Source organism: Lithobates pipiens, unplaced genomic scaffold (assembly GCF_037356315.1).
Source record: "Lithobates pipiens isolate NorthernLeopardFrog02 unplaced genomic scaffold, aLitPip1_a1.2 Scaffold_25, whole genome shotgun sequence".
Lineage (NCBI taxonomy): Eukaryota > Metazoa > Chordata > Amphibia > Anura > Ranidae > Lithobates > Lithobates pipiens.
The window spans coordinates 173,672,790-173,698,555 of record NW_027507787.1 but is presented as its reverse complement, the minus strand read 5'-3'; the positions used below and the strand labels follow the sequence as shown (position 1 = coordinate 173,698,555).

Here is a 25,766-nt window from a genome sequence, read left to right as displayed (position 1 = left end):
ATTACCTTTAGTGTCACTTTAAGGTTATCTGAAAGATGGGTTTCAAATGTTTTGACAGGGGCGCAGTTTCAGTGCTTGCCATAGGCGCCATTTTCACTAGATACGCCTCTGATCAGAGGTGAAAAGCTACATGTGTGTTTTGGTTGTGGATGCACTGTTTAGGAGGAATAACCCTTCATAAAGTAGTGGGCCTGTGGCAATAAAACCTGTCTTAAAGTTTCTGTGACATCTGAAGAACATAAAAACCAATAGATGCAAAACAAGTAAATACAATAAAAGAGCTGAAGCATGCAGGCAGCTTTACAGCCACCATCAGGACTTAGCAACATATAAAAAGAGTTTTTTTTCTCAGTTATAACAAGAAGGCTGCAAAGGATACACCAGGGTTACAGTTTTTTTTTTTTTTTTACTGTCATTAAGCTGAGGGAAGATGAAAAGCTCCCCTGAAGACACGAGGCTCTGTCTATGTGAAATCACAGTAGGATGAGTGTGGCCTGCAGCTACAACCTGCACTACATACACATAAGTAAACACATAGCTGTACAGGGATCCAGAGCTCAGCAATGATTGGGATCACATGACCTCAGATCTGCACTGCTCTCATATACAAAGTATTCTGCAGACACTGCAGCTCACACTTAGGAGCAATTCAGCAAAGTAAAAACAGGGCCCTTTTTCTGTTTTTCACTTATCAAGAGCTCACAAGCATGTGTTTTTTAAATACATCAGAAAATACATTTTTAAGTGGGTAAATTCAATTTTATACACATTTTACATTGCCATTAGTTTGAAGGTTTTCAAATGCATAGGTTTCCTTAACCACCTCAGCTCTGGAAGGTTTTACCCCCTTCACGACCAGGCCATTTCTTGTTATGCAGCACTGTGCTACTTTAATTGACAATTGTACGGTCCTTCAGCACTGTACCCAAACAAAATTTATATAATTTTGTTCCTCCATAGATAGAACTTTCTTTTGGTGGTATTTTATCACCTCTGGGTTTTTTTTTATTATTTTATAAATGAAAAGGCCAACCATTTTGAAAAAAAAAAAACAAAATGTTTTACTTTCTACTAAAAAACATCACATAAAAAAAAAAAAATCAAAATCAAATGTCTTAATAAATTTTGGCCAAAATGTATTCTGATACATGTCTTTGGTAAAAAAAAAAACAATTGACTGGTTTATTGACTGGTTTTCATAAAAGTTAGTGTCTACAAACTATATGATATATACTGGAATTTTAATTTTTTTTAAATAATAGTAAATAAATAATGGCAACGATCAGTGACTTATAACTGGACTGCGATAGTGCGGTGAACAATCTGACACTAACTGATGCTGGCGGGAACTAACTGCCACTGACATCACAAGTGCCGTTATTACAGTTATCAGTGATAACACTATGCACGGTCACTGCACTAATGACACTGGGCAGGAAAGGGTTAACATCTAGGTTGTTCAAGGGGTTAAATGTGTGTCTAACAAGTGTTTATGTGTGTACTGCTTTTACTGGAGATCTATCTATCTGTGTTCATTCCCTGCTTAGCCAACAATGAGATCCCCTGTGACTGAACACAGCTCTGTGTTGTTTACACTCACAGAATTGTGTTCGGGAAGATCAGAGCCGATCACCAGGTGCTGTTGGTCAATCATTGATAGGCACCCGGTGATTGTGTTGTGAGGAATCACTGCACAGCCAGGCCAGCAGGCGCCCCCTACCCGGAAAAGCAGAATCAAATCTATAAATGTACTCGATTCTGCACAGCCGTAAAGCTACAGTGAGCAGTTGGCAAGCAGTTAATGCAACAAACTGCAAAAGGTGGCAAAGGTGGGAAGGAACAGAAATTAACAAAAAAATGATTTCCATAGCACAGCTGACAGGCAAGGCTCACCAAACCTTATCTTGCGGAAGGTACTGCCAACCACCCAAGGCACAGCATCATAATATATATACCAAAAGGCTTTAGCAGCTAAACTTTACTCCACTGACTTGAGGTGGATGCTTTTACCCTTAAAACATGTTGGCATTTGTACCCAACCACCTTGTTGAGTCATTATTTTTTTGTCCACTTTTCCTACTTGACCTCAAGTTTTCACCCAAGGTCCCTCAGTGGAAAGGAAATATTAATTTGGAGGTAGCCTACATTTCTGTACGTATACTACTAATTCTATAGTTCTCCACATTCTCAAGATCTGGAAACAACCCAACCAAACCCTTTTTTTAATTTCAGTGATTTGGCTTTATTTTAACAGCTTAGGAAAGATACCTACATATACAAAAAAACAGCAAGTGTTCATAATTTCACATTACCTTTACCTTTTCTCTTCTTGCGAGAGCGGGAATGCTTAGACTTCTTTCCAGAAGGCTCTCCTGTATCTTCCGAAGCCTTCCCTATCTTAGCCTTTGGCTGGACCTCTTTTCTCCTGTGAGGGTAATGGGATACCAATTACATACTGGATTTTATACAAAGATGATAGTAACGCAATGCCAAGGAACTGCTGGAGTTTAACCAAGGTGTATGGCAACACCGGAGAGTTTCAGGGCTCATCCACAAATCTGTGCTATAAAATGTTTCAGTTCCTTTAGGGACACTGAAGCAGTTTTCTAACATATTGCAACAAAAGTTGAGGTGTCTGGTTGCTATGGGCAACAGCTTCACCAAAGTAGTTACAAAGACTGCACCAAGTCGGCTTTGGAGATTTTACAGCAGAGGTAGGAAAAAAAAAAAAAAAACAATAAAAGTTGTATTTTTGTAAAGTTTTAAAGTGAACAAAGTTAAATATGTCCTGAAAACTCTCTTGCTTCTGATATTAAAAATTGTCAGTCCAATCCTCTAGGAACCTTCCTAGATCTGGGCCCCATGGAATCCAATTTGTCATTGCATGGACACTTTCTTCTCTAATTAACTGCTGATCGAAGGTTCTTTCATACTTTCCAGCAGTAAGGCAGCCACTGATTAGATTCTCGGGGACTACCCTTTATGCGGCCTACACACGATCGGACTATCCGGCGGACTTGAGTGGGCTCCGACTGACTTTTTCTTCACAAAAGTCCGGCGGATTTAGAAAGAATTCTTGACTCAAAATTGTCCACAGTGTGCTAGTCCGCCGGACTTTTGAAATGAACGGACTTGCCCACACATGGAGTAAAGTTCGTTCATTTTGAACATGACTCCAGGTAGACGGGACTAGCGAAGGAAGTCAATGTCGCCGCCTCCAACGGCGATATTGACACCTTGCGAGCCCCGTCGACTGGTATGGATTTAAAGGGGAATCCCCAGGCCCTTATCTGAGCACACAGCCCGGCCGGTCAGGAAAGGGGGTGGGGACAAGCGAGCCCCCCCCCCCCCGAGCCATACCAGGCCATGTGCCCTTAACATGGGGGGATGCTTTGAGGGAAGAGTGTTAATTAAAAAAAAAAAACACAACACAGGTTTTTAAAGTAGTTTATTAGACAGTGGTCTTCTCGCTGGGCTCCTCCGCTATCTTTTGCTCTTTTACCGCTCTTTAAATAGTGGAGGAGCCCAGCTTTTTTCTTTGCCGTCCGGGGGTCTTCTTCCGACTTCGGGGGTCTTGTCCCGCTCTTCTGCCGGGCCTCCGCTATCTTCTTACAGCTTATTTACTAGCGTTGGCCCAGTCTTGTCGCTGCAGCCGCCGCCTTCTTCCGTTGTTGACATGACGCCCTCTCCATCCTTAATGCCAGGGACCCGTTGTGCGGCGACTTATATAGGCATAAGGGGCGGGGTTACCGGTTGATGTCACATGGTGACCCCGCCCCTTATGATGTCACAGTCCCAGGGGATTCCCTCAGGTGAATGGGTAGGGGTACATCGTATTCCATACTCATTCCCATAGGGTGGGGGGGGGGCAGGATCTGGGGGCCCCCTTATTAAAGGGGGCTCCCGGATTCTGATAACCCCCCTGTCCGCAGACCCCGACAACCAACAGCCAGGGTCGTTGGGAATAGGCCCTTGTCCTCATCAACATGGTGACAAGGTGCTACGGCCCCCCTTCCCCAAAGCACCCTGCTATGCTGAGGGCACGCGGCCTGGTACGGCTCGCAGCCCGCTCGTTCCCACCCCCTTTCCTGACTGGCCGGGCTGCGTTCTCAGATAAGGGTCTGGTATGGACTTTAGGGGTTCCCCTTTAAATCCATACCAGGCGACGGGGCTCGCGAGGTGTCAATCTCGATGGAGGTGGCGACATTGACTTCCTTCGCTAGTCCTGTCTACCTGGAGTCACGTTCAAAATTAACGGACTTTACGCCGTGTGTGCGCAAGTCCATTCATTTCAAAAGTCCAGCGGACCTCCGCCAAAAGTCCAGCGGAAAAATCTTGTCGTGTGTGGGCAAGTCCGCTCGTTCGGAAAGTCCGGTGGACCTCCGCTGTCCGCCGGATAGTCTGATCGTATGTACGCGGCATTAGAAGACAAGTATTTGGAGGGATGGACTGCCAATTGTTTAAAGCCCATCCGAACCCTCAATTTCTATTAGCCAAGTACATCCCAGGTGCATCAAAACCAAAAGATGTTCAATGTATGTTGTTTTCTAAAGCGGCCACAGCTTGAGTAGAAAAGCCTGTCCTGTGCCAGCTTACTGTAGAGTGGGACCCTTGCTCTCTGTGTGAAAGCAGCAATTATTTTGCAGGGGCTCCCCTCTGTGATTATATAACTGATTCCTACAGACAGCAAGGGTCCCACTCTGCTGCTGGTGGTAGGGCACGGGTTTTTCTACTCAAGCTGTGGCTGCATTACAAAGAAAACAAACCGAAAGGTCTGCGAGTGCATGTAGGTCTGCAAGTACCTGTGTATTGTCTTGAGTATTAGTGTCAGGAAGCTAGTTGTTAGGTGATTTGGACAGGGTATAATCCCCAATCCTCATTAGATTTAATAGGTATGACGCCCGGTGGGTGTGGAGAGGCGACTTGTTGTACATCTTGCGGCATGTATGTGTTCCTTGATCATCCAATCGAGATGGCAAAGGTATTGAATTTATTCTTCTCCTCAGTCTTCATGAGGGAATCGGGGGGCTTCAGTAACCAAAACTGCAGTGTTTGTCCTCATGACACAGAAAGCACCCCCATGGCTAACAGAGGACCGAATTAGAAATAGACTGGTGAAACTTAACATTAATAAATCACCAGGACCAGATGTCTTGCACCCGAGGGAACTAAGTCAAATAATTGCCAGACCATTGTTCCTAATTTTTACTGACAGTATACTGACTGGAATGGTACCAGCTGATTGGAGAAAAGCCAATGTAGCACCAATATTTAAAAAGGGCCCAAAATACATCCCTGGGAATTACAGACCAGTTAGCCTAACATCAATAATATGTAAACTCTTCGAGGGGATAAGGGACTATATAAAAGATTTTAGTAATGAGAGCGGTATCATTAGCAGTAATCAGCATGGATTCATGAAGAATCGTTCTTGCCAAACCAATCTACTAACCTTCTATGAGGAGGTGAGTTGCCAGCTAGATAAAGAAAGGCCCGTAGACGTGGTGTATCTGGATTTTGCAAAAGCATTTGATACAGTTCCCCATAAACATTTATTGTACAAAATAAGGTCCGCTGGCATGGACCATAGGGTGAGTACATGGATTTAAAACTGACTACAAGGGCGAGTTCAGAGGGTGGTGATAAATGGGGAGTACTCGGAATGGACAGGGGTGGGTAGTGGAGTCCCCCAGGGTTCTATGCTGGGATCAATCCTATTTAATTTGTTCATAAATGACCCAGATGATGGGGTAAACAGTTCAACTCTGTATTGGGGGATGATACTAAGCAGGGCAATAACTTATCTGCAGGATGTGGAAACCTTGCCAAAAGATCTGAACAAATTAATGGGGTGGGCAACTACATGGCAAATGAGGTTCAATGTAAAAAAAATTAAAAAAATGCCTTTGGGTGGCAAAAATAGGAATGCAATCTATACACTGGGGGGAGAACCTTTGGGGGAATCTAGGATGGAAAAGGTTCCTGGGGGTCCTAGTAGATAGGCTCAGCCAAGGCATGCAATTCCAAGCTGCTGCTAACAAAGCAAACAGAATATTGGCATGCATTAAAAAGGGAATCAACTCCAGAGATAAAACGATAATTCTCCCGCTCTACAAGACTCTGGTCCGGCCGCACCTGGGGTATGCCGTCCAGTTCTGGGCACCAGTCCTCAGGAAGGATGTACTGGAAATAAAGCGAGTACAAAGAAGGGCAACAAAGCTAATAAAGGGTCTGGAGGAAAGGTTGCGAACACTGAACTTATTCTCTCTGGAGAAGAGACGCTTGAGAGGGGATATGATTTCAATATGCAAATATCATACTGGTGACCCCACAATAGGGATTCAACTTTTTTGCAAAAGGGAGTTTAACAAGACTCGTGACCACTTATTAAAATTAGAAGAAAAGAGGTTTAACTTTAAAACTACGTTGAGGGTTCTTTACTGTAAGAGCAGCAAGGATGTGGAATTCCCTTCCACAGGCAGTGGTTTTAGCGAGGCTCATTGATAGTTTCAAGAAACTATTAGATAAGCAGCTGAATGACAGCAACATACAGGGATATACAATGTAATACTGACATACAATCACACACATAGGTTGGGCTTGATAGACTTCTGTCTTTTTTCAACCTCACCTACTATGTAACCTTTTGCTTTTGTTCACCTGGAATGTATTAAGTGAATTTAAATTGAGGGTTCAAGTGGGCTCTAACCCCTTCCTGCCCAGCAGCCCCTAATAGGGTCTGTATACATGGAAGGAGGGAAGGATCAGTGATCATGTGACCACTGATTCGTTGTCACAGTGGTCACATGAACATGTTCCCACCATTTTGAAACCTAACGTGTTTTAAGCAGACGGCAACAGGTTAAAGGAAGCAGCAAGGTGGACTGTTTAATATCAATATTTGATGTATTTAAAAGCTTTAATTTATGATAGCTGTAGTACAGCTTCTATGAATTAAATGCAATCTATGAATGGAGGAGCTGGACAGGAAAAGCAGGCATGCTCCACGAGTCCCTGTCACTGCTCCCTCAATTCTATTAACCTACAATACATCACATTGGAAGATTACAGAGTAGGCATGGGGAAGGGGGTCAGAGGATGAAGTCTGCAAGGTAAGCAGGAGACAGCTGCACAGAGGACACATTCAATTATCAGTAACATCCCTTGTGCTGATTTTTCTAATTTGGACTAAACTTAGGCCGCGTACACACGGGCGGACTGTTCGCCCAACTTTGTCCGCTGAACAGTGTTTGGGCGGACAGTCCGCTCGTGTGTGGGCTTTCAGCGGACAGTTTCAGCGGACAGTTGGACGGACAAGGTTTTTCGGAAATTCCGAAAAACTGTCCGCTGAAACCTTGTTTCAGCGAACAGCCCGCTCGTGTGTAGGCTTGTTCGTCAAACAAAGTTGCGCGCATGCTCAGAAAGGATTTTCACGCCGAAAGCTATAATGCAGTGTATAGGACGTCGTATTTTTCGTCCCGTCGTACGTGCTGTTCACGTCATCGCGCACGGTTTCAGCAAACTGTTCGTTCGTCGTGTGTGGGCATGTCCGTCCATGCTAATTTTGAGCGGACTGTTTGCTGAAACTGTTGGACGGACAAAGTTGGGCGAACAGTCCGCGCGTGTGTACGCGGCCTTAGGCAAATAACCCCCCCCCCATCCTCCAGGTCGCGGGCGGCTTCCCTGGCTTCTCCCGGCCAATATAGTCTTATGTCCTGCTTCCTGTCCTGATTGGTCAGGGAGGAGAAGCAGGAAGACAATAGCGAATGTTAATTTGCTAATGTCACAAGTGGGTAGGCTTGGGGTGCAGTGATATGTGTCCTGAGCCCCCAAGACCAACCTTTTTGAAGCCAATCAGAGCCTCAGGCTGTAATCGTGCTTCAAAAATACAAAAATAAACTCCTAGAAATCTATGCGTCTGGTGCCCCACATGGAGGATACGGGGCGGCACCCCTGCACCCCTTATGGACCGGCCACCGCTGTTTAGTAACAGGTTCTTACTCTTACAATAACCCTTTCATAAGAGAAATATGGAGACTGTCACACCTGACAACCTTTGAGAATACTAGTTGCCTTTCCACTGGCATCAATATTTCTCAGAACAAGTATGTAGATTGGTAATGTCAAAAGTCCTTATTTGCATACACATTTTAGGTCACTAACTGTAGTGGATTGAAGAGGGTCAGCTTGGGAACTCAAGACCAATAACAGCAACCTCCAGTAATTCCTTGATACAGGTTTATGTCATTTATGTTAACCCATAGAAGCCAGGCAGAACATAATTTGCATCAGTGCGATTTGAGCAGAATGAATGATGATTGATTACTGATTACTGAATAAGGCGCTTTATGTTTAAACATTACAAACTTATGATACCCTATGAAATACTGCTACAGAAATATCACTGCTTGCATTTAATGAATAAGTGATATGGGCAACTTACTTGTGATGGAAATTCAGTTTGTAGGAGCATTCTGGACACAACCCTATAAGAAGAGCATTTAAATGCATCAGTCATAACTTTATAATAAAGAGAGAGACTTTCTTCCTGTGGTTTTTAATATGCTTTCTGTGCCTACTACTATATTGTCTTATTTGTGAGGAAAAATAAGATTTTTTCATCATACTTACCTGTAAAATTATTTTCTTTGAGTACATCATGGGACACAGTGTTAGGCTAATATTCATTACCTGCTGGGATGTCCCAGAGCAATAGCCTTGAGGGAAGGGAGACACCCTGCCAAACAATAGCCATCAGACCTTATACGGCAGCCCACAGTACACTGCGGCCGAAAGCCGAATTCTCGGCTGCTTGAACAGCCACTTGATAAAATTTTGTGAACGTATGCACTGAAGACCAGGTAGCAGCTGATGGAGAAAAGCCCAGGAGGTTCCTACACCCCTGGTAGAATGAGCTCTCACCTTGAAGGGAGCAGCTTTATGTTCCAGACCATAGGCCTGAATGACCAATTGACAAAAGCAGGGGATCAAATACTTTTTTCCCCTCACTGTATTACTTTAAGTCTTTCGTAATCCTTCATTTTGCTTTGTACTTTTACGTCCTGCCCCCAAAAGAGATGGTAGACTATGAATGCTTTTCAATTACAAAGAGCTATGTCAAGAGAGAGAGACACAAAACATATCAAACTTTTTTTTACACTCTATCATAGGTAGCAGGGATATCTTGCCGCAAATTTGTGGCAGTGTTGAATTGTAAGTCTGTTAACTTACTGCACATTTTCACTGGCAAGTTGTACACTTGCAGAGCACTTGAAGCACAAGTTCTGTTTGACACTATTCCAATTTGTAGCAAATTTGTGTGGAAAGTCTCTAGCAAGAGCAAAAGTTGCAGTGGTGAGTCTACAGCATGAAAACTCAGCCACAGCGACCCCTGTGGTGGGATGACTTCTGCACAACATAACTGAACCAGAACGTGCAAAGTTAATCTGGAGTCATGCAATGCAGACTTGCTGCAATTTTGCAACAAACTTGTGAAGCCTGGCAAGTCTGGCAATATATTAGCAAGTCATTTTCCAACTTGCAGCTCAGTTGCTTGCTATCCGGGAGAAGGAACCCATGTTGGATGACAGTGACTTTGCTGATGTGGTGGCTGCAATTTCTGATAAAGCTAGTTACTTGGCTATCAGGTTGACCTCCTTGCTTTAACACTTTTAACAAGTGACCAAAAACTGTTGCTTTAACATTCGTGCAACAGCCAGGCAACTAGCATCTTAAGGAGGTGGTCAGTAATGGCAGATTTCATATCCCCTTACAAAATATAAAAGTATATACAAGTATATTTAAGCCCAAACATGAAAAACGAATTTTAACATGTTAATATTATTTCAAGCCATTTTTAAATAATACCATGTAATCCTTCAATGCAGGTCCTTGTTTAGGCACGGCGTGACAATTCCCTATCCCTACCTCCCAGTTGCTGTGCTGCATTGTCATGCCCTGCTAGTGGAATCTATAAAGAGTTGTGCCAATGCTCAGGCATGTCCCACCCTTGTCATTACCAGAAAGCCCCCCCTTGACAATGACATGCAGATGACATTGGAGTGCACATAGACAGGAACAGACTGCAAAAGATCAGTAGCACTGAGATGTAAATAAAAGGTTAAAATCAAAAGAGGACAATGATATTTTCCAAAAGAAAAAAAAAAGACATGTCTATTGTTAAGGATACACAGTACTTTAGCACCCTAATGTCATATATCTTGTTTTTAGATTAAATTTTATGTAAACACATATCTATACAAAAGAAAAAGGAATATATGCAATTTATTTTGTTTTGGTCTGTGAATAAAAAAAAAAAAAAAACAACTAAAAATTGTAATAACTGTGGGGCAGCAGGATAGACATCCCACAGATTTTGGATGAATGCCAATCTACATTTTATTAGAAAGGATAGAAGGGACAGCAGGGAAGCAAATACCCCCTGGGCCATCTTGTTTTAACAGGTGAAGGACAGTTTAGTGGGAGCAGATGGCTTCACTTTGGTTGCAGTGTATATATTTTATGTAGCTAGGAGTCCAGTGTAGACAAGTCAAGCAGTCATACGGTTTAATCCCATTACAAAGAAAGAGTAAAGAAAAATAAATATAGTCTTTTCCATGTTTATCATACAACTGCTGACTCTTAACACAACAGTTGCCTATATCTCCTTCTGATGCACTCATTTGACAAAACATCCCCTACAAAGGCTTTATTGTGTTTTTGATTTATTATAAACATGATGAATGTCACGTATTCATGTCAAACGGTCTTAAAAGGAAAATTCCACTTTGTCAAAAAAAAAAAGAAGACTTGGCATTGTGCAATACATTTTGCTTGCTTTTTATGCCCAAAAATTCCTATAAGTCATGCAACTGGAGCCCTGTAACTGCACCCACCCTGGTATGGTCCAGCAGCTGCAGAAAGAGCCTGTGCATTGCACCCATGATTCATTAATCATAATTTCATTGCTTTGAAGGCTTCAATGCAATTCTTTTTTAGAAAATAGTGGACTACACCTGGCCAGACAAATTTCAATCAATCACTTCAACAGAAGTCAATCAAAGAGGGTATGTTGGAAAACTATGTCAATTAGCAGCTCCTGCTTCTTACTAGTGTATTCTGACAACGTCCCGATGGAGAGGACTTCTCTATCCATCTTGTTTGTGTTGGAGGAAGCCTTTTTTTTTTCCCTTTCAGCCTACTGGCTAAATGAAAACAAAAATAAAAAACCTACCGGTCTATGACTAGCTTTAGCCTTTAATCTCCTGGATTGTTTAGGTAGGTCCTTACTCTTCATAATTATTGGTAAATTTTGCTCCTCCAAAAGCAACAAATTGAAAGTGGATGGATAAAAATGTAGATTTGAGAATGATTACGAGATTTAGTTTGCTAAAGCCCTGAGCAGCATAAAAACATACATGTATACCATCTTTTTTAAAATAAAATGTTGTTTTTACTCCCTAGTGGGCTTGGTTAAAATTAGCCAATGCCCTTAAAGTGTTACTAAAGGCAATTTATTTCATTTTATTAAAATAACAAACACATTATACCTGCTCTGTGCAGTGGCATTGCTCAGAGCTGCCCTGATCCTTGTTTTATCGGGTCCCCGGCGGTGATCTCCGCTCCTCTATTTGGGACTACCATAGCCAGCTGCTGGCTATGGGGAGAAGCATAGTCCCCCTGCTCCTGACCTGAGTCTACAGACCAGTGTTTCTCAACTCCAGTCCTCAAGACGCCCCAACAGATCATTTTTTCAGGCTTCCCATTATTTTGCACAGGTGATTTGATCAGTTTCACTACCTTAGTAATTACCACAGCTGTTTCATTTGAGGGAAATCTTGAAAACATGACCCGTTGGGGCAATTGAGGACTGGAGTTGAGAAACACTGCTAAAGATTAACACTCCTGCTGCTGCTCGAATGCTGTATAAAGAGAGGAGAATAGATGCAGCCATGCACAGCGCTGATCTTTTCTCCTTCACACAGGGGAAGGGGGGACAGGGAGACTGTAAACTGTATACTTACTGTAAACAATGCATTAAGGTATTACTTTCAAGTGTCATTAAACCCAGAATATATAAAACTCTCATTATATGCTATATACCAGAGTGTGCAACCTCACAAAGCCACTAAAGCATTTGGTCTATGTAGATTAAAATATTGATTCTGCCTCCAGCTTTCCCTCCCGTCTTCACTGTGTCCACCAGCTGGTGTCCTCTATGGAGCATGCTCTGTTTCAGTTCCCTGTTGACTTTGCATGTCGTGTTAAATTTGCTGTGGCACAAAGCCCTGCGGCATGTGAGCAGCATCCTCTAACTGTTGTTTAGCCTTTAAGTGGGCGATCAAACTGCCAGTTTTTACTGCCGCCTGCATGAAAGAGGCTTTAAACCTTAGTTGCATCTCAGCACTGCTGATGCCCGACAGCCTTTTTGCAGCCACTTCCTGTCTACATGTACTCAAGCAATATCTGCATGGCATTTTTGGAATGGATTGCCTTATGGCGATAATAGTGAACCATGCCTGTATAATGTGCGTTGAAATGGTCACTTGTAGAATCTATCAGGAGCACGAGGGACAGACTGACAACTCAAAAGCACAACTGTCAGACAAGGACAGAATGTTGTGCCCCTTATACAGGAAGTGCTTGGACAAGGACCGTGTCATTGTCATTGTAGTTTATTGCATGATCACAACACAAGAAAGGTGTTGTGATCATGCAATAAATTACCAGTTTGGACACCACTTTGTGCCGATCCTTGGTGTGCTGGCAAATATCTACGTTGTGACTTGAACCAGTATCCAGCTGGTTGTTGCTGCAGCACCCAAACCTTGAGAGCTTATACCAGGAACATGTGCGATGGGAATATGAAGTATTACGAATGGGTTTAATGGCACTTTAATGGTGGGATTACCAGGCATTACGTTAAGAAGAGCTGCAGATTTAAAATTCTGAAAATGACATTAACATGTTAAAGCTTATATTAGATTGTAATGCCTGGGCTTATATACAAGTTAGGGAAAATCTGGAGTGTGACAAGCTTTAGTTGCTTCAATATAGAAGACCTGACAATAACTGGATGGAGTAACTTACTCAGCTTTACAAGAGCATTCTTCTTCTCGTCATGTTCTATATACCCAAAATTGACCTCCCAGCTTTTCAGGCCTTCCTTCTCATCACAGCGCTTGTTTCCACAAGAGAACTGACCTGAGCAAAGGAAAAAAATAAAATAAAAAAGTTTAACAGTGCAGGTATGTGGATGTTAAAGTTAATCTAAACCCAAGAACAAAAAAGTAATACATTGCAGTTTACCAGTCTTTTAGGTTTGGTGGCCGCATTAGGTTTTATTTGGGCCTTTTTCCTTTTATTTATGCCTGGCGATTCTGGCAGTAACAGACTTCCTGTCCAATTCTGGTGCAAAAAATCAAATTAGTGTCTTGCATACTTTAAATTATTTGCATATACATATACAAGCATAAATGGGTGCTCTAAATTTAGTGGGTTGTCATCCAGCACCTCAACTTCATGAAGTAGTGTAAAGAATAAAGTGCAACTTACAAAATTGGTAGTTTATATGCATATATGTTGTACTAAAGTATACAAATATTTCAATGGGTACAACTATACAAAAGAAACAATTGTAATGTATAGCATATAAGTATATATTTGTAGTGCAGCCCTATATGACCCAGATGGGCCCAGGCATACAGTGCCGTGAAAAAGTATTTGCCTCCTTCTTGATTTTATTTATTTTTTTTGCAAATTTGTCACACTTAAATGATTCAGATCAAATAAGTTTTAATATTACACAAAGATAAACATAAACTGATGATTTCAGTTAGAGGAAAAAAAAGCTGTCCAAACCACCCTGGCCCTTTGTGAAAACGTAATTGCCCCCTAAACCTAATAACTGGTTGTGCGAACCTTGGCGGCAACAACTGCAATCAAGTGTTTACAATAACTGGCATAAGTCTCTTACATCGCTGTGGAAGAATTCTGGCCCACTCTTCTCTGCAGAATTGTTTTCATTCAGCCACATCGGAGGATTTTCAAGCATTAGCACCCATATGACGTCTTTGTCTTTCAGTGGGGATATCTGAATGCCTGCAGCTATACGTCCGAACCGCAGTTGTAAACAGAGCTGCGATCGTGGCTGGAAAGCATGGGATCGTTCATTTTTTTTTTTGATCTCTGCTTTCCAGCCTGGAGGAGAGATGTGGGGTCTTATAGACCCCACATCTCTCCATAAAGAGGACCTGTCACGCACTATTTCTATTACAAGGGACGTTTACATTCCTTGTAATAGGAATAAAAGTGATAAAAAAAAAATGTAAGAGAAAGTGTAAAAATAAAAAAAAGTGAAAAAATAAAAAAAATTAAATTTAAAAGCGACCCTGGCCCCGTGTGCTTGCCCACAAAAGCAAACGCACACGCATGTCCCGCCCACATATGTAAACGCCATTCAAACCACACATGTGAGGTATCGCCGTGTGCGTTACAGCGAGAGCAACAATTCTAGTACTAGATCTCCTCTAACTCTAAAATGGTAACCTGTAGCATCGCCTAAGGAGATTTTTAAGTACCGAAGTTTGGTGCCATTCCATGAGTTTGTACAATTTTAAAGCGTGACATGTTAGGTATCTATTTACTCAGCGTAACACCATCTTTCACATTATACAAAAAAAATGGGCTAACTTTACTGTTATTTTTTAATTCATCAAACTTTTTTTCCAAATAAAATGCGTTTGAAAAAATGATATAGATTGAGGACTGCATCCTCAATCTATTTTCTCTGTCCAAAAGGTGGACCATCAGAGATCTATTTAGAGCCATGATATCTCACTAAAGCCCCCTAACAGGGGCTCCTAAAAATGAAATAAATTGTAAAAAAATAAAAAAAATACTGAGAACGGTGGCGGATCGCATTTGTGGACGGGCCCACCCAAGACATCAAGAACCCTCTGCAAAACATGTGAAAGGGTCCTGCAGTTGCACATATACACGTGTAGCTGCGGAGTGAGGAATGCCTCAGCTGCTTATGACTGGTGGTCCACAGTGACAGCTTCCTTGCAGGATAGCTCAGGTGTGGGTTCAGACTAGTATCCAAACACGCCTTAAGGCTGATCCTTGATTACAACTGTTATTTTTGTATAGTTGAGCCAATTTAATCTATGCATTTGAACTAACAATTGTGTAGGTTGTGCTTATTCCGCAAACAATTTCCCTAAGGTGACAATTTTTATTTACTCCACTGTACCTGTGCAGCAGTAGTATTGTTGGCCTCAGACAAGAAGCATGTTGGCACTAAAGAACACCCACATCTCTCCATAGGAATGAGGGAGATTTTCTGTAGTCCACAGAGGGACCTGTACAGAAAGAGTTCACTGGATTTCTAGCAGAATCAACAGGTATATTTTGCACGTATTAAACAGATTAACACAAATAAAAAAATAAAAACTATTTAAAAATTGAAAGTTTTTTTATTTAACAGACCAAAAGAGAGCCAATAAGAGAGGTTTTTAGGTTTATACATGCTAATGGTTCCAAAGCAGGTCACTTGTCTTCTTGAAATAGAAAAATCAACTTACAATGTAATCACGAGATGTAAAGAGTATTATCTTCAAAGCAACTAACCTGAAGAACTGTGTTAGTGAGGCAGCATATTATTTTAATGCCTTTTCCTCATTGTAAAACTACTACCCAATTCAAACCTAGCTAAGGCAAAAACAATTTTTTATGTGCAATGTTACTTTATATTCAGGAGGAATACCTAGCAAAGGTACATATGCCATGGCTACAAGCAGATTGAACCAGAGTTTGAAATGTATTTAGTTGATTACAAAATGGAATGCTCAATTACTATACCAATGATAACAAGAGCAACATAGATGTTTTCATTACATGCACCAATACCCAACATAAGGGCACTGCAGGTATGGCACACATGAGCACTCAGTGAGCGTCACTACCAGGTATTTGTTAGCTGCTAGATCCACGTCCTGCGTTAAAGGAGAAATCACTGGAAGATTAACCTGAAAGTGCTCCAGCTTAAGCAGCTAACAGGTAGCTCTGCAAGAACCCCCCTCCCGCGCACGAGCTTTACGTCTGCAGCATATGCTAGCTTGTAATACCATTATGATCACACACGGCATGACTACCTACATCACAAAAGTACAGATTTCACAGCAAGTCTTTTCCTTTTAAAAAGGCGGTGGAGTTAATCTTTGATACCTTGGTGTCTCAAACTCTGATGCAGCCTGGGTAATACTGGCACAAATACGCACACATGGGATCCTGTAACATCATACCAGACCAATGCGAAGGAATGACCTCTTCACTGACGCGACTGATATCGTCATACATCTGATCCCATTATTTACACCAGCCCTATGTGTGCAGGTGTCTAATCAGCTGTCAGTCTGTGTGCGAGAGCTGAAACCCTGCTTCCGCTAATAGGGGGTGGGGGCTCCTTCACACAAACAAGCCTGTGACACCAATGGTAACCAATACATTTCCAGCGTTCATTTCTCTAGAGCAGGCTAGACAGTTATCACTAATATTCTTGTAGAATAATCCGATTATAGGCCCGTTTACCCGATACGAAAATCGGATGTAAAATTTAGTCTGACGAACAATCTGCCACTTTTCGGATCATTAGTAAGGTGCTTTCGACAGCCAATTGCGGTCTTTCATATGACAAAAGCTGGATGTGACCTCAACATCCAATTTTCGTTTAGTTAGTGCAGTTTTCGCCTGAAAAAAATCTTAACAGCAAGACTACGCATGTGAAGAAACGAAAGAACACATACAAAACAATTCAACACATCACTTCTGAAGTTGTATTCGGTCGTCCAAAAAATTTTCTGATGGTGTGCACAAGGCTTTAATGTGCGCTCCATGCTTACTGGGATAGATGCAGTAGTACCAGCACTAAATATGGCAACCCCTTCACAACAGCTGGTTGTAATTTTGAAGAGCGTGGGTTCCCCTTGGATCAAATTTTTGGGCAGCATAATCTTATAGGGCTCATTATCACTATGTGCAGCGACCTGCATTTTTCCACACTGCATAAATGCAGGTCACCGCTAGAGCACATAGAAAACAAGGATAATGTGCTCTGTTCACATCACAACAGTGGTGTGAAGTGCGGTGTGTTGCAGAGCAGAAAAATGCAGCATGTCTGCATTTTTCTGCACCACACTGGATGGCAATGCATGTCACTGCACAGAAGTGCAATGCACAGTACTGCTGTTTATAGACACAAATGAAGTGACACTTCAAAATAAAATTGGGAAAAAAATAAAAGCAATGACCTGCGCTTATCTGGTGGGGGAAAAATGCAGGTCACCACATGTCCACACCATTTTCAGTAGCCTGCGTTTTCCCACACAGGTCACACAGAAAACAATAATTTCCTACGTGCCTTGTTCACAACACCATACTGTGTTTAAATTCTCCCATGAGTCTGATTTTGAGGGGCATGGGAACCCCATAAACAAAAATTGTACTTTCAACCTAAAGACATATAGAGGTCGATTTACTAAAGGTAAATATACTGTGCACTGCAAGTGCAGTTGTGCTAGATCTGAGGGAAAGCTCTGCTAATTTCAATCATCCAATCATCTGTAAGCAAAAATGCTGTTTATTTTCCTTGCATGTTCCCCTCAGATCTAGAGCGACTGCATGTGCAGTGCACTTACTATTTGCCTTTAGTAAATCAACCCCATAGTGCTCCTCGTAGTGTATGCAAGTTATGTTGTCACTTCAGAAGTCAATGGTAATCAAACTGCGATATAGCGACATGCATTTTCTAGCCTAGCCTAAGCTTTCTAACACTGTGCAACTGTATGTGAAGACTGTCTAATCTGATTATACAAGAAAGACACTTATCCTGTTTAACATTTGACTTTTAACTACCACCTGATAATGTCAACCAAGATTATCAAAGGGGGTTGGGAGGACAATGTAAAAAAGCCAATGACTTCCAAGGATAATGAATAGCAACACCCAGAAGAAAAATGTCAGGTGACAAGATTCAGAGTCTGTATAGATGCAGAGCAACAAAGGGTTAAAGTACAGGCTTTCCTCTACAGTAAGTACCCTACTTACAAATGAGTTCCATTCCAGGAGCTTGTTCATAAGTTTAACTTGTTTGTAAATCCAGAAAAGCTCAGAAAGGCTGCGATCGCTGATCAGTGTGTTCTGGGGGGGGGGGGGTGAAGGGGGGCTGGGGGGGAGGGGGGCTGTCAAAACACAAAGGCACAGCATGGTAGATCATTGTGTACTAACACAAGCAATGCTTGTGCAGTGATGTTTCAGTTCTTTTTGTTCAGGTCGTTGGGTTGAATGGAAAAAACTAAAAATGAGTGTGTGTACCCAACTTTACAGGATTGGACATGCAAACACGTTTACATCTGTGAAATTTTTTAAGTTGAATGTTCGTATATAGGGAACTAACTGTACCCCCAAGGGTCCCTCACTGCAAGACAATTTATTTATTTTACAGAGTTCACCTATAAAAGAGACACTACCACTTTGCCCACTCAATGCTTTGATCACAGAAAAAATAAACCTGTTGTTTAGTGAGCAGTACTGCCACCAAACGTGACACATTCATGTCAATGGGGCTGCAGAAGATGGGCAGGAAGGGCTGACACGTGTCTAAATGCACCCTTCTAAAGAGGGAGACGCATACAAACATTTCTTCCATTCAGCTTACGTGTAGACTATGTTCATATGGAGGCAATATTGTAAACACTATTGGACTGCAGCTCCCTCTACTGCTCATAATCAGTATAACAGAAGTATGTAGCAAACCATGAATGCCAGTAGATTTCAACCATTTGAACCTGTATGCCTTTTTTTTTTTTTAACATTTAAAGGTTTTGTTTTCAGTAGGTTATAGCCACCCGATATTCCCCTTTCCAATAATTGTGCCCTTATTGGTCACTGAGCCAGGGGTTATCAGTTGGCATGGCTTAGCAACGAAGGGAAGCCTCTAATAATAATCTGAACCAGATGCAAACATTTACCATCATTATTTTTAGAGGCTCCTCCATGACTGGCTTGGCACCAATGGGACATATAGTATATATTAAGGAATATCAAGGTGTTTACCCAGTAACTATAGGGCTGTAACTATAGTATGGAATCTATGCGAAGCTTTGATAAAAGATCTTGTACAAAAATATCTGTTATAAAAACAAAACCTGTTCAATATAAGAATATTCTTTTCAGAATTATATACAAAATCAACTTTATTTCAAATTTTTTTGGTTAACAAAAAGGTACAAAGAATGGCCCCTGCACCCAAGACAGGTGGATGGAAGATTTACCTCTGCAGTCAAAAATGTAAAAAAACACTATTACCTTTTCCAGAGATTACTTCTTTTTCCACTCTCCATCGAAATCCAAACTGGCAAAATGAAAAAAAAAACAATAAATAAAAAAAAAAAAAACACAGAAGAGTTGTTCAGAAAACTGTACTAGTATTCGTCACCTATATAATAAAACAAAGAGCCTTGCAAGCACTGCAGTGGTCTAAACCAATTAAATCAGTAATCATTTTTTGTGCCACTCTTATGCCCTGTACAAACAGTTGAATTTTCCGATGGAAAATTTGAAATCCCCATTCCCCCCCCCCCTTATTTCTGCAAGGCTTCTGGGAAAGATCAGAAGGGTGCTCTGTGCTGGCACTGACCAATCAGAATTACTCTGCTCCATCCCAGAAGCCCTACATAAAGAAGAGGGAGAAGAGCGGAGATTTCAAATAAACTGCACAGGCACTGACAGCTCATCACCCACAGAAGTAAATATAAAGGGTAGCAGGGACCGGGGAGGTGGGTATAGCGTGAAGGGCATTAGCTCACCTTTTAATTTTTTATGAAAAGGTAAACTTAAATTTTAAGGACTTGTACTCAAGAGCATGAGCCTATATGAAAGCAACATGTACAGCAAGCTTTTACAAAGATTCATTTAGCTTTGTGAAAGCCTTTAAATGGTTAGTTCACCTTAACAGAAAAATATTTAAAAGGTGAACACCAGACATTCTCCCCACCCCCCTGGTCCCTGCTGTACTTGCCTCTGGCAATCCTGAGCTGTCAGGGCTCCCGCAACCACTTCAGCATCCCAGTCAATGTGACGGAGCTTACCAATCAGAATCCATCTGGTCTGTCCTGGAGGCACTCATGGAGAACAGTGGGGATTTCAAATCCCTGGATCAGCTGCAGGAGCCCTGACAACTTGTGATCACCAGAGGTAAACACAGAGAGGACTGGGGGTGCAGAGGGAGTGTCTGTTGTTAGGCCGCGTACACAAGGGCGGACTATCCGTCCAACTAAGTCCGTCAGACAGTCCGTCCTACTTTTGAATGAACGGACTTGACCACACACGATGAACAGACAGTCCGCTGAAAGCTTGCGCGATGACGTGTACAGCACGTACGACGGGACTAGAAATACGACGTCCAATACACTGCAATGCAACCTTCGGCCGTGTAAATCCTTTCTGAGCATGCGCCATACTTAGTCCGTCGAACTAGCCTACTCACGAGCGGACTGTCCGCTGAAACCAAGTTTGGACGGACAATATTACGGAAATTCCGAACGACTTAGTCCGCCAGACTGTCCCCTGAAGCCCACACACGCGCGGATTGTCCGCTGAAACACGTTTCAGCGGACCAAGTCCGTCAGACAGTCCGCCCGTGTGTACGCGGCCTTAGTTCACTTTTACAGTTTTTTTCTGTAAAAGCGAACTAACCCTTTAAAGTGGTTCTAAAGGCAATATGATTTCTATCTTAATGCATTTTCAACATTAGGGTGAAAAAAACTTTCAAAAGCAACATCCCCCAGCCCCCTCCCCCTTAAACACTTAACCAAGTCCATTCTTGATCCAGTGCTGTGCCCATCTGATGCAACTCTTCTCTCCTCTTCCTGGTCTCACTGGAGGCTTTTATGGCAACAGGAGCCATTGGTTCCTGCAGCCATCAATCAAAACCAGTAAGGAGAGGGTGGAAGGTGGGACCAAGCAAAGCTGTGTCTATGGACATATACAGGCCAGCTCAGAAACGCACCCGCAAGAGGCTTTCTATGGGGGGCATTAGCAGAAGGGGAGAAGCAGAGAGAACCTTCGGGGGACTCCAGAAGAGGAGGTCTGGGGCTGCTTTTGTGCAATACCATTGCACAGAGCAGGTTAAGTATCTGTGTTTTAATTTTAGGGGAAAAAAAATTGGGTTTAAGCACTTGACCCTTAAAACCCCTTCCTAACCAGAACAATTTTCAGCTTTCGATGCTGTCACACTTTGAATGACAATTACTCAGTCATGCAACACTGTACCCATATGAAATTTGTGTCCTTTTTCTTCATACAAATAGAGCTATATTTTGGTGGTATTTAATCACTGCTGGGTTTTTTATTTTTTGCGCTATAAACTAAAAAAATACAGAAAATTCTGTTAAAAAAAAAAAAAAAAGAAGTCTTTGTTTCTGTTAAAATTTAGCAAATGAGTAATTTTTCTTCATACATTTTGGCCAAAATGTATACTTCTACATATCTTTGGTAAAAATAATCAAAGTTGGTGTATATTATTTGGTCGGTGAGAAAGTTATAGAGTCCACAAGCAATGGTGCCAATCTCTGAAAAGTGTTCACATCTGAAGTACTGATGGCCTCATTTCTGATCATTTCATTTCTTGAGACCCTAACATGCCAGGAAAGTACAATTACCCCTGTTTGGAAAGTAGACATTCCAAGGTATTTAGAAAGAGGCGCAGTAAGGTTTTGGAAGTTGTAATTGTTTCCCACAATTCTGTGCAAAGTCAAGTTATTTATTTTTTTTCTTTCCACAAAATTGTCATGTTATCTCACACACAGCATATGCATACAACAAATTACATCCCAAAATACATTCTGATACTCCTGAGTATGGCGATACCACATGTGAGACTTTTACACAGCGTGGCCACATACAGAGGCCCAACATGCAAGAGCGCCATCAGGCGTTCTCAAAGCATAAATTTCAAGTCTAATTTGACTATCTAATTACACTTTGAGGCACTGTAGTAACAACTGATGTGGCATGGATGAGCCATGGATGTGGATGGCTGGGTATGGATGGGTAGGTAGGTATGGATGGATGGCAGAGTATGGATGGATGGCAGAGTATTGCAGAGTATGGATGGATGGCAGATTATTGCAGAGTACGGGTGAGTATTGCAGCGTGCGGGTGAGTATTGCAGCGCGCGGGTGAGTATTTCAGGGTATGGCAGATGGGCACTGAGCAGCGCTGCGGGCACTACACATCCAGCCCCCAGCGCTGCTGCAAACTATCTCTCCCCTCACACTGTACTGATCGGTACAGAGAGGGGAGGGAGGAACTGGACATGACACCAGTCTATTGTTGTGATCGCTCCGTCATTTGACAGAGCGATCACGTGGTAAACGGCCGATATCAGCGGCCATTTACTGTGATCTGCCACATCTTCCGGACCTGGCGGTTACAGATGTTTCGGGGGGTGCGCGGGAGCAAGATTCTGTGAGGGCGTCATGGAAGCCCTCCCAGAATAAGCTGACCGCACTGTAGCTGTCTTTTGGCTATGACCCGTAAAAAGAAAAAAAAAAAGAAGAAGTCGGCATGCGGTTAATGCAAACTTTAGTTGCAGATTTGGGATGCTAAACAGATCTTAAAGTGGATGTAAACCCGATTCATGAAATTTGACCTAGGCACATATATATCTGTAGTGTTTTCTTATCTGTCAGGGCTGGACTCAGCCCTTCCTTCTCTGAGCTGGCCGCTCAGCTGTCGGCTAATTGCCAGCTCCTATCTCTCCACAGTGACTCACCTGTTGATGATATCCTGCTCATCAGTCCTGCCTACTTAAGCCGTCCAGTCAAGATGATCTCTGCCTTCGCCTTGGTCACATCTCTAGAGACACTCTCCTATATTCCTGTTAAAGGCTTGCTTGGCTGACATTCCTTCTGGCTCCAGATCCTGCCTTTTTTCTAATAAGCTGTCACACAGTAAGTAGCCAAGAATGCACTCCTACTGCTGAATGAGGAAGTAAAGAATTCTAACACAATGTTAGATTTCTAAAGAATATATCAAGCTGAAGACAGCAGATATACATGTAAAACTTATACAGTATACAGAGATTTGTTTTATCTCTGTGTATTGTCTGAGGCTGTTCACGTCACTAAGTATAGGAGAGGGTTTACATTCACTTTAATGAAAGTAATGACCATCAATTTAAATAAAGTAATTGAAGAACTTACTGAAGTCCCCTTGCCACGTGGGCATCATCAGTTCAGTCCCATTTTTGCCAAGAAAAAAAAACTAATGAACACCGATTGAGGTTACACCAGTTTACATACTGTATCTGACTTCAGTTCAGTTAGCATCCATTGTTGCATTCTTTTTTTTTTACACGTCTTTTTTTCTAGTTGTTAAAAAATAAGAGACAAAAGTGTAAACAAAAATAATTTCCTGTCTAACAGAGGAGGTGAATGAACAAACAACAATTTATGTCCACAAATAGGGAGCAGAACTTTTCAATTTTTTTCTGCAGACATTAACTGATGTAAGTGGATATAAACAGACATATGTCCATCTACATCCACCTGCCCACAAACACACACTGTGGTTCAGTCTGGAAACATCTAAAAAAAAAAATAAAAAAACACCACCAGGTGGATCCAGACTGAACGCCCATGTGATTGGTTCCTAAAGCATCAGCCAGGACTCCGGATAGGGTCTGTCTTTAGCATCCCAAAACTGCAACTGAAGGTTGATTTAAAGACTTTAGTAAAGCTTTGCAATATTAGAGTATATGTGAAGTTGGAATCTTTTTTTACATTTTAGATAGAGTAGGTAGCTCCTCTGTCAGGTTTTTATTGCTGTCTATGTCCCACTGAAAAGATTCACTCCATGTGTCCTGGTGACCACTGTCACTGAAAGTGAGAGAGAAATTTTAGTTGCCACAGGAATAGAGGGAAATCAACCAAGAGACGTGTTCTGGTGACAACTGTTTAAAGGGATATTAAAGGGTTCAGATTTTAGAAAAAAAATTAAAATAAAATAAAACTAACAACAAGCATGTTATACTTGCCTGCTCTGTGCAGTGGTTTTGCACAGGGCAGCCCCGATCTTCCTCTTCTAGGGTCCCCCACTGGGGCTCCTGGCTCTGCCCCCTTGACCAGTGCCCGTATAGCAAGCTGCTTGCTATGGGGGCACTGGTGCGTGCTCGCTGCAGAGCCCTGCTCTATGCGACACATACAACTGTGGCTCAGCCCTGCCCCTGCTCTGTCTTTATTGGTTTGAGATAGCCAATGAGGAGAGGGAGTCCTGGGACAGCGGAGGCTCTCGTGCAACATCACTGGATCGAGAGGTGGCTCAGGTGAGTAATAAGGGGAGGGGGTTTGCAAGGGAAAGCAGCATGCAGAAGGATTTTTACCTTCATGCAAAGAGGTAGGATGCATGAAGGTAAAAAACCTTCAGCCTCTACAAACTCTTTCAGACTGGATATGCCGAAAAGCTATCCTGCCCGACATCATTCCATCTGAAAATCAAAGGAGTCAGGCAGAATATTGTTGGCTGAACAGCAGGTGCTAAAATACACCTTCTGGGGCTGCAGGGGAAAGGCACTGGATACAAACACCTTGTTGGATTCCAGATTTCATGCAGACTATATCGAGGAGTGTAATCTCTCTAATGAGGCAGTACTACGGTATCACCAGGGGACACATCAGACAGGACCCTCAAATAAAAAGTGCATTTTGGGGGCTTTAAAATTCACTCTTCATCTGGGCTTTGGTAACGGATACAAAACACAATGCAAGAGGGCGCTTATTTTATTGGTAGAAACAGCTTGACCTGCTTAGACAGGCTTCTAGATTCTAGTGTAAAACACTCTTTGGGGCATTGAATAAATTCCTAGCGACACTTATGGCTTGTACCAGATTCAAAAATCTCTGCCTCCCATTTTGGGAGCTTTACTGACACATTTATTTGGTACAGCAATCTGTCGCCCGCAGTAACATTTGTAGTGCGAAAGCATGTTGTAATTGTAAAGAGCGTCTGTTTTCATATTTTACATAACAATGGATAGAATAAGCCCAATTATCAAAGCCCTGATAAAATGGTAGCTTTGGAAGCTCCAGAAACGCATTGGTTTGTATCATATGCAGAAATAATCTCGATTTTTAATAGTGAGGAGCTTCATCCTTCATTGTGGTTGGAAAAAAAAAAAACTGACACGAATTTTAACCCTTTCTTGGAAAAAAAAAATAATAATAATTTGGTAAGCATTTAAAATGCGTCCAAAACTAAAAAACGCTTGCTGTTAACTTAAAATTCCTGTAAGTGACTGCGGTATTTGATTCATGTTTCCTTTCTTATCATTTGATGATATATAAAACCACAAATGCAGAAAGTAAAGTGCGCTTTCCATAGCAAACAACCAATTTTCTTTTCCCTACATTTGACTTTTTTGACAACTGATTTTCTACAATTAAATTCTAATTTCACAAACCTTGTTCTCCTTGTATCTGCTGAGATCGGCTATGCAATATTCTTTAAATAATTTATCGTAATATTTCCTTGCAAGTCTCTTCTCCCTGTCAGCATAGAATACAGAAATTTCCTTTATTTTGCTGAGATAAGACAATTTTTCCATCTGCTTTTACATTGAAAATACATTTATATGGCATTAATGTTGTAAGGGAAAAACGTTAAGTAAGAAAAATCATGAATTTTTTATGAAAGCGATTAGATTTCTG

At 41.8% G+C, this 25,766-nt stretch overlaps 1 protein-coding gene across 4 annotated transcripts in view; it reads right to left on the bottom strand.

The window, feature by feature from the left end:
* Window positions 1-25,766, bottom strand: part of LOC143930676 (protein FRA10AC1) — a 67,446-nt gene that overhangs the window by 9,764 nt on the left and 31,916 nt on the right. For 2 of the 4 annotated variants that reach the window (XM_077455189.1, XM_077455191.1), the window contains exons 7-11: window positions 25,520-25,604; window positions 19,366-19,411; window positions 13,090-13,203; window positions 8,444-8,486; window positions 2,313-2,425 (exon numbers count right to left, since the gene is read on the bottom strand). In XM_077455189.1, coding sequence (XP_077311315.1) covers window positions 2,313-2,425; window positions 8,444-8,486; window positions 13,090-13,203; window positions 19,366-19,411; window positions 25,520-25,604 — 401 coding nt within the window. The remainder of the gene's footprint in view (window positions 1-2,312; window positions 2,426-8,443; window positions 8,487-13,089; window positions 13,204-19,365; window positions 19,412-25,519; window positions 25,605-25,766) is intronic. The other 2 variants (XM_077455190.1, XM_077455192.1) reach the window with 1 other exon arrangement.